The 12562-nt window shown below is 44.9% G+C and overlaps 1 protein-coding gene across 11 annotated transcripts in view; it reads right to left on the bottom strand.

The window, feature by feature from the left end:
* PPFIA1 (PTPRF interacting protein alpha 1) overlaps positions 1 to 12562 on the bottom strand; it is a 121947-nt gene that overhangs the window by 61175 nt on the left and 48210 nt on the right. For all 11 annotated transcript variants that reach the window (XM_017515856.2, XM_017515860.2, XM_017515866.2 and 8 more), the window contains exons 3-7: positions 5399 to 5500; positions 4888 to 5052; positions 4283 to 4357; positions 3532 to 3633; positions 3080 to 3301 (exon numbers count right to left, since the gene is read on the bottom strand). In XM_017515856.2, the coding sequence (XP_017371345.1) occupies positions 3080 to 3301; positions 3532 to 3633; positions 4283 to 4357; positions 4888 to 5052; positions 5399 to 5500 (666 nt within the window). The remainder of the gene's footprint in view (positions 1 to 3079; positions 3302 to 3531; positions 3634 to 4282; positions 4358 to 4887; positions 5053 to 5398; positions 5501 to 12562) is intronic.

Below are 12562 nucleotides of genomic sequence, written 5' to 3'. Positions count from 1 at the left end.
GCCTCACTGCAGCCTTGACTTCCCAGGCTCAAGCGATCCTTCCACTTCAATCTTCCCAGCAGTTGGGACTACAAGCACACACCACTATACCCAGCTAATTTTTTTTTTTTTTTTTTTGAGACAGAGTTTTGCTCTTGTTACCCAGGCTGGAGTGCAATGGCGCGATCTCGGCTCACTGCAACCTCCACCTCCTGGGTTCAGGCAATTCTCTTGCCTCAGCCTCCTGAGTACCTGGGATTACAGGCACGTGCCACCATGCCCAGCTAATTTTTTTCTATTTTTAGTAGAGACAGGGTTTCACCATGTTGACCAGGATGGTCTCGATCTCTTGACCTCGTGATCCACCCACCTTGGCCTCCCAAAGTGCTGGGATTACAGGCGTGAGCCACTGTGCCCGGCCCCTAATTTTTAATTCTTTTGTGGAGATGGGGGGACTTAGTATGTTGCCCAGGCTGATCCTGAATTTCTGGGCTCAAGAGATCCTCCTTGACCTCCTTTTGGGCTCCCAAAGTGCTAGATTACAGGCATGAGACAGTGAACCCGGCCAAAAAACTTTTAAAGAAACAAACATTAGCCAGGTGTGGTGGCACACGCCTGTAGTCCCAGGTACTTGGGAGGGTGAGGAAAGAGAACTGCTTGAGTCCACGAGTTCAAGGCTGTGAGCTATGATGGTGCCACTGCACTCCAGCCTGGGTAAGAGAGACAGATCCTGTCTCTCAAAAAAAAAAAAAAAAAAAAAAAAAAAAAAAATTAATGTCCTCAAAATTAAATTGATGGAAGATATCAGTTTTCTCAAATGTGAATGAAAATGTAACTACCTCAAATACCATTAATATTAACCTATATGCGATTAATAAAGGCTTGTCTCTCTTAATACTATGGCCACTCAGTTTGCCAGCTTTCCCATTTCTACATAATACCATAAGAATATGGACACTAAAATACCTAAATATTGCAAGAATTCAAGGAGGTGAAAGTGTTCTCAAAGAAGATACCGTCTGTGTCTCCCTCAAGCTACAAACGGTCTTATACATTATACAGGACAGGGTGTGGCCTCTCTCGATGGATACAGTAGTGAGATACAAGCCTCATTTTCTAGGATAAGGATTGGATGAAATCTCATACAATTACAAGATTCAGGCATACTGACAAATGGAAAGAGAAGTACAAGTTTAATTTACTTGGATGCAACCACCTGAAGTCTGCAAGATGAATAGTACACAGTATCAAACACTTAAGGCTAGGACCAGAACTTTTTGCTTGTGAAATACCTGTCCTCGACCCCCAGAATTCACTATTATCAGGTTGTTCCCTATTTATAAAATGACTAAAGTTAGAAAGCCTTACTAATAAAAGTGATAGGGGAAAAAACTCAACCTCACTGATGAGAGAAATGCAAATCAAAACCACAGCGAGACACCATCTCACACCAGTCAGAACGGCCATTACAAAAAAGTCAACAGAAAACAGATGCTGGCGAGGTTGTGGAGAAAAAGGAATGGTTTTCTACCGTTGGTGGGAGTATAAATTAGTTCAACCATTGTGGAAGATAGTGTGGAGATTCCTCAAAGATCTAAAGATGGAAATATCAACCCAGAAATCTCATTACTGGGTATATACCCAAAGGAATATAAATCATTCCATTATAAAGACATATGCACATACATATGCACATGTATGTTCACTGCAGCACTATTCACAATAGCAAAGACATGGAATCAACCTAAATGTCCATCAATGATAGACTGCATCAAGAAAATGTGGTACATGCACCATGGAATAGTATGCAGCCACAAAACAGAATGAGATCATGTCCTTTGCAGGGACATGGATGGAGCTGAAGGTCGTTATCTTCAGAAAATACAGGAAAAGAAAAACAAAATACCTCATGTTCTCACTTATAAGTGGGAGCTAAATGATGAGAACACATGGACACATAGAGGAGAACAATACACACTGGGGACTACTGAAGGGTGGAGCGTGGAGGGCAGGAGGAGGAAGAGGACCAGGAGAAACAACGAATGGGTATCAGGCTTGGTGCCCGGGTGACAAAATGATCTGTACAACAAATCCTCATGATACAAGTTTACCTATGTAACAGACCTACACACGTACCCAAACTTAAAATAAAAAATAAAAAAGTGATAGGTCTTAAAAGAATTTCAAAATTCTCTGCATATTAATCTCTGCCACATAATCTCCTGCTGCAGCCAAAGAATATAACCTAGTAGGTAACATACTGCATGCAAATATTCTTCCTGTGGTGAATTCCTATAGGAAACTACTCATGTCAAGCTACTGAACTAAAAAGCATACACTCAACATTTGAGACGCCTGACAAGGGACAAAGCACAGGTTAGAAAGTGACAGGAAGGGCACCTGAGAAATAACTCAGCCTCACTGTTTTATGATCAAATAGTTCCTCACAGTTTTAAAGGCATAAATATCTGTCAGAAATGAGTATACTATGACATATTTTTAATATACAATCCTGATAACCCACGTAGAAGCAAATTCCACTCTCAATTGTTTATCTGACCATCACTATACAAATGCCATGAATTCCTTGAAGGAGCAGGTCAGAAAATAAGAAGACCACCAGCAACGCCCCTTCCACAGTTAGACTATACTCACATCACCCTATGTGAGCTGGTACCACGGCCAGGATCAACATCTGCTTGCTAAGAATGTGTGCAACAGAAGGAAATCTGAACATAAGAACAAATTAAGATAGCCTAGAAATTGCACAGATGAAGAATCTACAAACAAGGACTTAAAAGATCTCAAACAGCACAGGTAGGAAGGGCCAGGGTGGCGTCCGCTCCACGGCCACAGAAGTCAGTGGAACTAGTTCTCCTCTATTTTGAAAACCTCAGGGACAAGAGATTTCACAACAACAATGGGGAGGTAGCTTATCACAGTTTCACAGCACTCTTTCTTTTTCAGTATCAGCTATACAATAATCCAAAGGCTGACTGTAATTGGGAGAGTAAGGGACAAAAGGAGAAAAAAAATCATTTAACTAAAACATCCCAAAATGCAACCTCATGACAAGACTGCAATTTTTGTTCTCACTCACTTCACGGACATCTCGTTGCAGTTTTGTGTTCATTTCTTCAGATTTGATGAGATCTTTTCTGGCGGTGTCCAGATCCTCTTCCAGCTCTGTCACGTGACTGGAGAGGGAAGCCAGGCGGTCCTTCATTTGGCTCTGTTCCCTTGACTGTTTACTTATGATTTCTTGGAGCTCAATTACTTTAGCAAGGTCTTCCTCGTGGCTTAAAGAACCATCAGAAGATCTCTGAAAGGGGGAAAAAATCCTTAAATGCCCTTGTTTGGTGAACTATAAAATAAAAATGCTTCTGCGAAACAGCTAAAATCAAAATTGGCTTATGCAATCTTTTGGATTACACAACTTTCATGACCACTTCAGCTCTAAGCCGGTGCTTTAGCAACCGTTTTCCACGTAACCTGACACACACTGCGGACAAGCGACATCCAACAGAATAAAGAGAAAGCCTGCAGACTTGCCTTTCCATTTGTGCTTGGTGTATTTTCTTGTTCATGGTTTACGTCCAGCACTCCGTCTGTTAGTGTTTTTTTCTGATTATTCTGTTCTTTAAGAATCATTAGCTAAAACCAAAAAATTGAACGAGTATAAAATACCTTACATAAGAGAAGTAAGATAGTAAAACTCCTTTTGGAAAAACACAACTATAAACTGCTTAACACAGTATAAAAAAGAAAGCATATGGCAATGCTATCCAATCTGATCTTTAAAGATGGAATTTGTTATCCACTGGCCAAATGAGTCCTTAGGTAACCATAGTTTTCTAGTCCTTAAAATGACCCAGATAAATAATATCTGATATTCACAACTACAGTCTTTATAATAACCTCTTTTATTTATTTATTTATTTATTTTTTGGGAGACCAAGTCTTGCTCTGTCACCCAGGCTGGAGCGCACTGGTGAAATCTCAGTTCACTGCATGCCTCCAGGGCTCAAGCGATTCTCGTGTCTCAGCCTCCTGAGTAGCTGGGGCTACAGGCACATACCGCCACTACTGGCTAACTTTTGTATTTTCAGTAGAGACAGGGTTTTACCATGTTGGCCAGGCTGGTCTCGAATTCTCGACCTCAGGTAATCTGCCCGCCTCGGCCTCCCAAAGTGCTGGGATTAAAGGCGTGAGCCACCATGTCCAGCCCTTATGCTACTTTTAATAATTAAAAGATAAAAATAAAAACCTCCCAATTCAAATCATGATGATGTATCAAACTTACCTCTTTATGTGTGGCACCTAATTCTTCTTCTAACAAACTACATCTTTCAAGTGCTACTCGTAATCGCTCTCTCACCTGAAAACAAAAGGGGTTGCGTTTGTGTGTGTATACACACCGTTTTATTCTTACTTTACAGTTAAGTGTACTATATATATTAGTGTAATATAACATAATAAAATACCATTAACTTCTGTCAGTGATCTTACTTTCAAAAAACTTGTTAATGGTTCTAAATTAAGTCTGAGAAAAATCTTCCCCCTAAATAATATTAGGTTGCTGCAAAAGTAATTGTGGGTTTTGCCATTAAAAGTAATAGCAAAACCCACAATTAAAAGTAATAGCAAAGCCCACAATTACTTTTGCAACAATCTAGTATTACCCAATTTGTAACAGCAAATCAATATACATTAGTAATTTTTTTACATTAGTCATTTTAAGACATATATGCCAATTAGTACTTTTTAAACCTATAAAATACTGTCTTCTTAAACAGAAACTTTATTTCCAAGAGTTCAAGAAGCTTCAAAAGTAAGTTACACCAACACTTGCGGAGCTGGCCTAATCCACAGCGTGTGCACAAACCAAGGCTCATGCGGCTGAGGCACCTTTTCGTCCAGAGCTTTGTGGTGTTCAAATAGCGACTTGAGGGCCTTCAGCACCTCCACTTCGCTGGACACGCCTGCTGGAGACTGTGCTTGTCTCTTCACGACAGTCATCCTCAGGGACCGCTCATGCCTGGAAACGAGGCATTCCAAATGCTCCAACAGCAGCTGAAGTAAAAGGCCAAAATACAGACGTGCTAAAGAGCACTTTTCATTTCATAATTGAATCTGGGGCAAATAACACCTTTACAGTCTCATGCTAAAATGAGGTCCCTTCAATTCAGTAGAAAGGTACATTCCCCTCAAATGTATTAAAATATCATAAATTCTCATCACAAATTTCAAGCCATTAATGTATGATAATGCTGGCTAATCACAGTGAGCTCAGTGGGAAAAGGTAAGAAATGTGTTTGAAGCTGGGCAGGGTGGGTCGTCCTTTCGTTTTGAGACAGCACCCTCCTCCTGACAGACAGTGGCTCCAGGGGCGGGAGGTGAACAGCAAGGTCACACTCACTCTGGTGTTGTTCCTTTCTGCTTTCAGTTCAGCAATTTCTTCTTCCCTTTCAAGGAGCTGTTCCCTGCATACATTGAGTTCTTTAGTAAGTGCCGCAAACTCCTAGAAAATTACAAAACAAAATTAAATAAGACAGACCCTCCAAAGAAAGACTTCCATCAAGCCTCCACCACCTTCACAAGAAGGCAACCTCATTCCAAGTTACAGGGAAGGGATCTCTATGATCCTCCAGAGAAAGAGGGGATCAATGGACTGGCCTAAGACGACAAAGATTCCCTAATAAATGAGAACACTGACTCAGACCATCTGACCCCTTTCCATCCCTGGGCCCTGCCTGGCGTCAAGATGGCAGGGGAAGAAAGGAAATCCAAGTCTACCTTCTCAGCAGCCAGAGAAGTCCAAAACATTTTCCTCAACAGGATCCTGACATGAACTGAATGAAGACGTTTTTGAATGACTCACAGACATGTGATCTAGAGTTGCAGGAGAGAGAGGAAAGAAGGCTTACAAGGCCACTACCCCTGTCCTGGCCTTCTTTTCTTCCTTTTTCTTTCTGAGACAGGGTCTCACTGTGTCATCCAGGCTAGAGTGCAGTGGTGTGACCACAGCTCACTGCAGCTTTCACCTCCTGAGCACAAGTGATTCTCCCGCCTCAGCCTCCCAAGTAGCTGAGACCACAGGCTTCAGCCACCATGCCCAGCCTCTCTTCTAAATATTTCTGCAAGAATCCCCACTCTGGGTAATCGACTTCTGGCATGACAGCATGAGAAGCTCCATTGACCTGCTTGCTCCCATGGAAAACAGGTGAATATTGTAAGAAAACAACTATTCAAAGCCTCTGGAGATCATTCTAAGGGCAAGTGGGTCAGCATACAACTGAAAATTCAGTGAGAATGGCCAGTCTGTTGTACTTGAACCAAGACTGCTCCCCGCCTCCCCTCCAGGTCAGTGAGGCAGAGACTCCATTCTAGATAACTGCAGCTGATAACATAGGGCCCCTCTCCCCCTGCTCTAAACCACATTTTCTTCCCAGGAGGGGCAGAACTTCAGTGCTTCCCATCCCACCCCAGCTACCTGGTGCTGACGCTACATCCTGGCTAATGAAGCATGGGTGGGGAACACGGGGAGGGCCTTGCTACCTCTGTTCAGCCTCCACTCTAAAATGAAGGCTCAACTTTAAGTGTGGCAGGCTGAGAATACTGGGGCCCTGATCAGCTGTGCCCTGGCTCTGTGAGGTGGTGGTTGCACTCCGGCCCTGCAATGACAAGCTCAGAGGGCCCTGGCTGCCGCCACAAGACCAGGTGCATCATTCAGGGAGAAGCTTGCCACTGTCCACACTCCCAACTCCAGAGCCCTGGTTCTGAGTTTGTCTGGGAGAAGCAAGTAGAAAGAGACACCGCTCCTAACCCCTTCCCAAGGCACTAACTTCATTTGCAACCAAGTTTGGTGATGTTTAAACCTCAGGGTACTCTCTTTAAACCTAGGAATAGTGGAGGTCCTAGTGAATGCAACTGGAGGTATGGGTTTCATGGAGATACTGCCTAGACTGCAGCTGCCTAGTCTGAGGGAGAACTGGAGAACTGTTGCTGCAGGAGCCCTCCAGGGTGGGAACAATCCTCCTAAAATGACTCGAGAAACTGTTTCTTCATTTCATTGAATTGGTTTGTAATTATCCCAGACCACTGCTGAAGACAACAGAAACACTTGTGGGGTTCAGAACTGAGTGTGGTCAGAGAGACTGGAGGAGAGCAGCAGGGTGACTGTGGGCATGCCCAAAGCTGCGCCTGGCTGGGGCATAACAGCAGAGGCTGTTACGGTGGGGGTGGCACGGGGGGGGGGGGGCATGAGCACATTTCACTACATGAATCTAGCATTCACTGAACTGGTTAAAGCTGGCAAGTTTTATGTTAGTATATTTTATTGCAATTAAATATATAGAGATATTATAAATATATTATACAGTGAGTTTCGGAGACAAGGCTGCTCCTAAGACCATAAAATTAGCTAAAGAACACGAACAGCTATTCAATTCAGTATTTCAATGCATATTTGCAAACACAAAGAAAGTCCAACAACACTAATTAAGATGACCCAAATGTGTCTTAAAACCTGATAAGCATTCTGTTAAGTGTTGAAACCTCTTCGGAGGCCGAACAGAGCAATCAGCATGGGCTTCTGGGCTGGACAGCGTGTGGGAGGAGAGCACCGGTCTCCTGTCCATGTCCTCCTATCCAGTTTGCTTTCCTTCCTAAGTTTCAGAGATTTCTTTTCTATGTGCCAATATTAATCATATCAAATACCCTGATTTACATCTTCTCCGATAATTAATTAACTCCAGCTGACTGTCAGATCATCCAATGCCTAACATTAATGAAAGAGTGTCATCTTATGGGGCTCTTACATAAGAAAAGATTATTTCTCTTGCAGACAAAAAGGAAAGAGACTCAAACTAGCTTCAGTTAAAAAGCCATTATTACGGCACCTAACGTCAAGTCAAAGTACAGAGTCAGCTCCAGGCCTGCCTGAATTCAGGACCTTGAATTTTAATTTTATCACTGTGCCCCTCCACCTTGTGTCTGTCATCTGGGTCAATTTTGTGAAGTAACTGCCAATCCACTAATTTTGTCTTTGACTATGTCCAGTCCAGAGTCTATCATCCTGGCTAATATCCTTTTCAGTTACTAGGTTTCAAGTTGTTGTTCTTTTCGTCATACCTTCTTGCTCTCTTTTTGGAAAATCTGTTTTCGTGGATGCTAACTTACTGTTTTAAGCATCTTAAACATACTTATTTGGAGAGTTTTTGCCAGACTGTCCTTCAATTTCCGATGCAGTCAATGCACAGCTCTGCAAGGCATCGACTCTGTGGGGATGTGTGGGTACTACACAGTCTTTGCGTGGAGAGGAATGCGGGTCTTGGGCTCATCCCGACAGAAGGTTTTCTGCTGCTGCTGCTCCTCTCCCCCTGTCTAGTGTCTCAGTCCGTTCAGGCTGCAATAACAAACTCTCATTGCCCGAGTGCCTCATAAACAACAGAAATTCATTTTTCACAGCTCTCGAGGCTGGAAATTCAAGATCAAGGCATTAGCAGATTCAGTGTCTGGCGAGGGCCCGACTGCCAGCTTCTGAGGGATCTTCTCCAAGCACATTCATCCATTCACAAAGACTCCACCCTCATGACCTAATCCCCTCCCAAGGGGACGCCAGGGGTTGGGACTGGAGCATGTATATGACTTTGGCAGAGCAGGGGACACAAAAGCATTCAGCCCGTAGCACTAGTGTTCTGTGGTTGCTGCCCTCCGAGCTCCAAGCCTCAGTCCAGAACTAGGTTTTCCATGGTGAAGCAGGATTCTGTTGCATGGTCATGTCACCATGCAACATGGTGCAGACCCTGTTAGGGAACCATGGAATAGCACGGCTCATCCCAGGCCTTGCATTCTCCTTCCCTAGGACCACAACTTCCAATAAAGCCCCAATCTGTATAGCGGAGAATTGCCTTAGATAGGGAAACCTTCTCTAACTCCAGCTTCAAAAACTATCTAAGGCCAGGCATGGTGGCTCTCACCTATAATCCCAGCACTTTGGGAGGCCAAGGGTGTAGGACTGCTTGAGTCCAGGTCAAGACCAGCTCGAGCAACATAGTGAGACCCCATCTCTATAAAAAACATAAAAAACGAGCCGGGCATGGTAACACACACCATGCGTAGACCTGGTAGCACAGACCCAGCTACTCCGGAGGCTGAGAAAGGAGGACTGCTTGAGCCCAGAAGGTTGAGGCCGCAGTGAGCTATGATCACACCACTGCATCCAGCCCAGGTGATAAGGCCATCTCAAAAAAAAAAAAAAAGTATCTAAATCTAATTCCACTGAACACTTGAGTCCCTGTTACCCTTATCCCTGTGGGAACTCAGCTCCCTACTGACACTGCCTGCTTGGAGCTTGCAGCGCAGCGGCCAGTGAAATCTAGCCAGTTCATGCTTACCATGCTAGGTTTCTACACTGTTTCTGTACTGAGGGTATTTCTCTTGCTTGGGGGCCTGGCTATGCTTTTTGGGTTGTTTCTCTATTTAAATTGTACCTTTTCACTGCTGTATATGGAGGGGACTTGCATCAAAGCACAAGTGAGTGCCTCCACCTTGATCAGAAGTCACAATTCATTCAAGAAAGAGTGCATATCTTGTTTATGTTGGCCACTACAGCAACAGAGAAACAAGGTCAGTCCACTCCTCAGGATGCTTTAGAGAAAACAGAGACAAAGCTGGTAGGAAACCTGAAGCAGTGAGTGCACTGGGTGAGAGGTGCCCAGTATACTGCGGGAGCTGAGTGGAAGCCATCCATGATGGGAAGTGGGAGTGCTTCTTGGAAGGTTTGCTGAAGGACACAGCACTTGAATCGAGCTGAATTCTGAACAAGCTTTATAGCCAGTGAGAGCCTCTTTCACAAAAGCACCATCTGATAAGCGAGGGCTTCAGCAGGGCTGGGGCAGGAGCAGTGTGTACGGAGGAAGCAGGGGAGGCCAGAGGCGGGCAGCCCTTCAGAGACCACAGACACAGCGTGGAGCCTGGATCTCACGTCGAAGCCTTCAGGAACTGCCTTAGCTACAGAGTGGGGGGCCCTGAACACTAAATGGGCCAAAACTGGTAAAGTCTCAGTCAGTCATTAGCATAAGGGATGTGCTCAAAATGGGTTTGCTGGAGCAATGAAAGGTTCCTGGGAGCAGTGCTGACCTTGGGCTGGAGGAGATTTAAGAGTGGGAAATCAGCGATGAGTTCACTGCAGTAATACCAGGGAGAAATGAGGGTCTGAATTAAGATCAATATTAGAGAAAAAGAGACTAAGTAAGAGTTGTCATGAGCTGTGCCCTTCGCCAGTTTTCAAAGGATTCCCCTGGACGCTGTGTTCAGAACAGCTTGTGAGAAGGCGAGGCCGGAAGTGCGGAGATTGGTAAGAAAACTGCGTCATGCAGGCAGAATCAGGTTGGGCACACTACAGGTGGTGAGAAGCAGGAATTCCAGGCCTGTTCACTGCAGAGCCAGCAAGAGCTCCTGACAGGTCAAAGATCTGAGAGAAAGTAGCGCCTGAGGATGCCTCCGAGGACTCCGGCAGGAGCAAGTGAAGGGTGGAGCTGCTGGTTCCTGAGAAGAGAGTGACTACGGAAGGGTGCTGAGGGGAGGTGTAAAAGCTTGGGTTTGTATGGGCTAAGTTTGAGATGGTTACGAGACAGTCTAGTGCAATTAATTCACAGTCTGGAGTTCTTGGGAGTGTTGGTGGAGACTGCAAATGGGGATAATCATTTTGTTCCCTGCAAGTCAGTGAGGCCCTTAGTGGAGATGAGATGGGGATCAAGCCCCCAACAGTCTCACACTGAAGAGCAAGAGGCTAGGAGCAGTCAGTGAGGCAGGAGGAAAACCAGGAAATCCTTTAAGAACTTGAAGTTCCTTGTTTCCAAGAGGATGGAACTGTATGCAAGGATGCTGGTGAATCAAATGAATGACTGATGCCTGCTGGTCAGACTTGCTGGAATGGAGATCAATGGTGACCATGACAGCAGCAGCGTCCTGCAGTGGTGGGTCAAAACCCTCACTGGACTGAGTTCAACGAGAATGGGAGGAGGGGAAGTAAAGCAGGGCATACAGAAAATTCTTCCAAGGGACTATGCAGTGAAGGGGAAGAAAAACAGTGCAGTGGCTGAAGAAGACATGAAGTCAAAGAGGACCTTTGCAGGATGAGACAGATACTTGCATAGGGAGGGCAAGAACCTGACAGGAGGTGGGAACTCATAAGAGCCCAGCTGAAAGCAGGTAAGTCGAGTGGCTAAGAGGAGAGGCTGAACCTTTTCTGGGGCACACGGCTCACCTGCAGTAAAGGGAAACAGAGCAAACTACCCAAGGTACAGATCCAGAGGTGCTGTGGGAGTTGGTGGAAGTTCTTTTCTGATTTCTTTCAATTTCACTGCGAAAAACAAATGCAATGTCATCATTCTGCATTTGCATTTGGGGAAGACAGCAGGGAGAAAGTATGAAATGGTATCTAGAGAAGAGGATGGGTAGGCAGCATGCCTTGCAGGAGAGAGAGGGCGGGATGCACTGACAGGTGCTGCAGGACTCAGGGCCTCTGCAGGTCAGTGGAGGTGAATGGGCACAGAGAACGGACTGAATGGGGTGGTTTCTCCCAGGTAAACTCAATGAAGTGGAAGAGGCGAGGGAGCTGAAGGGCTGGCAGGCCTGGGAGGGTAATAATGGACCAAAAGGGGAGATGCAGAATCCTGACAAAGTGGCAGGGTACCAGGACTGTCAGTCCCAAGAAGGTGGAATATCAGTGTTTTATTTTTTAAAGTCTATTATTAACAAATATTGTCACCTTTAAATGAAAGACCTAGTCAAAACATACATCCTCATGACCAGGAAGACCTAGAAGTGGAGGAAGAGCACTTCACAACTCAGATGATGCAAGAACTACGCAGCCTGAGTTACTGCACAGACCCATCCATCCCGAAACACGGAGGCTCCCAGCTGGCCCCACCTTCACTGTCACTCAAACCCCGGCAGCACACTGTCACTCTTTCGGCACCAGCAGCAAGCACTTTCCTATTTCATACAGTTTCCTTAAGGTTCTTCCAAGAGCCCCAAACTATCCTCATTCAACTTCCAAGATTACAGATTTCCCTCTAAAACCAAAGAGAATACAGGTTTATTCCTATTATTTTGGTTAAATGTAAGTATTGCCAATATATTCAACTACCAAAACTACTCTATGGTATACTGCTGTGGCCACAGTAGAAAACAAGTTTATAGACATTGGTGATTATTCTACTCAAAAAATAAGTAAATAAATAACCTTTCTCTCTGCTCAGGAGAATCCAACAACAGAAAATATATCAGCCAGCCATGGTGGCTCATGCCTGTAATCCCAGCACTCTCGGAGGCCAAGGTGGGTGAATCACCTGAGGTCAGGAGTTTGTGACCAGCCTGGCCAACATGGTGAAACCCCACCTCTACTAAAAATACAAACATTAGCCAGGTGGTAGTGGCACGCGCCTGTAATCCCAGCTACTCGGGAGGCTGAAGCAGGAGAATCGCTTGAGCCTGGGGAGGCAGAGGTGGCAGTGAGCTGAATAGCACCACTGCACTCCTGTCTGGGCGACAGAATGAGACCCTGTCTCAAAAA

This window comes from Cebus imitator, unplaced genomic scaffold, assembly GCF_001604975.1.
Source record: "Cebus imitator isolate Cc_AM_T3 unplaced genomic scaffold, Cebus_imitator-1.0 Scaffold563, whole genome shotgun sequence".
Lineage (NCBI taxonomy): Eukaryota > Metazoa > Chordata > Mammalia > Primates > Cebidae > Cebus > Cebus imitator.
Note: the sequence above shows the minus strand (reverse complement) of the source record. Positions and strands in the feature narration are given on the sequence as shown.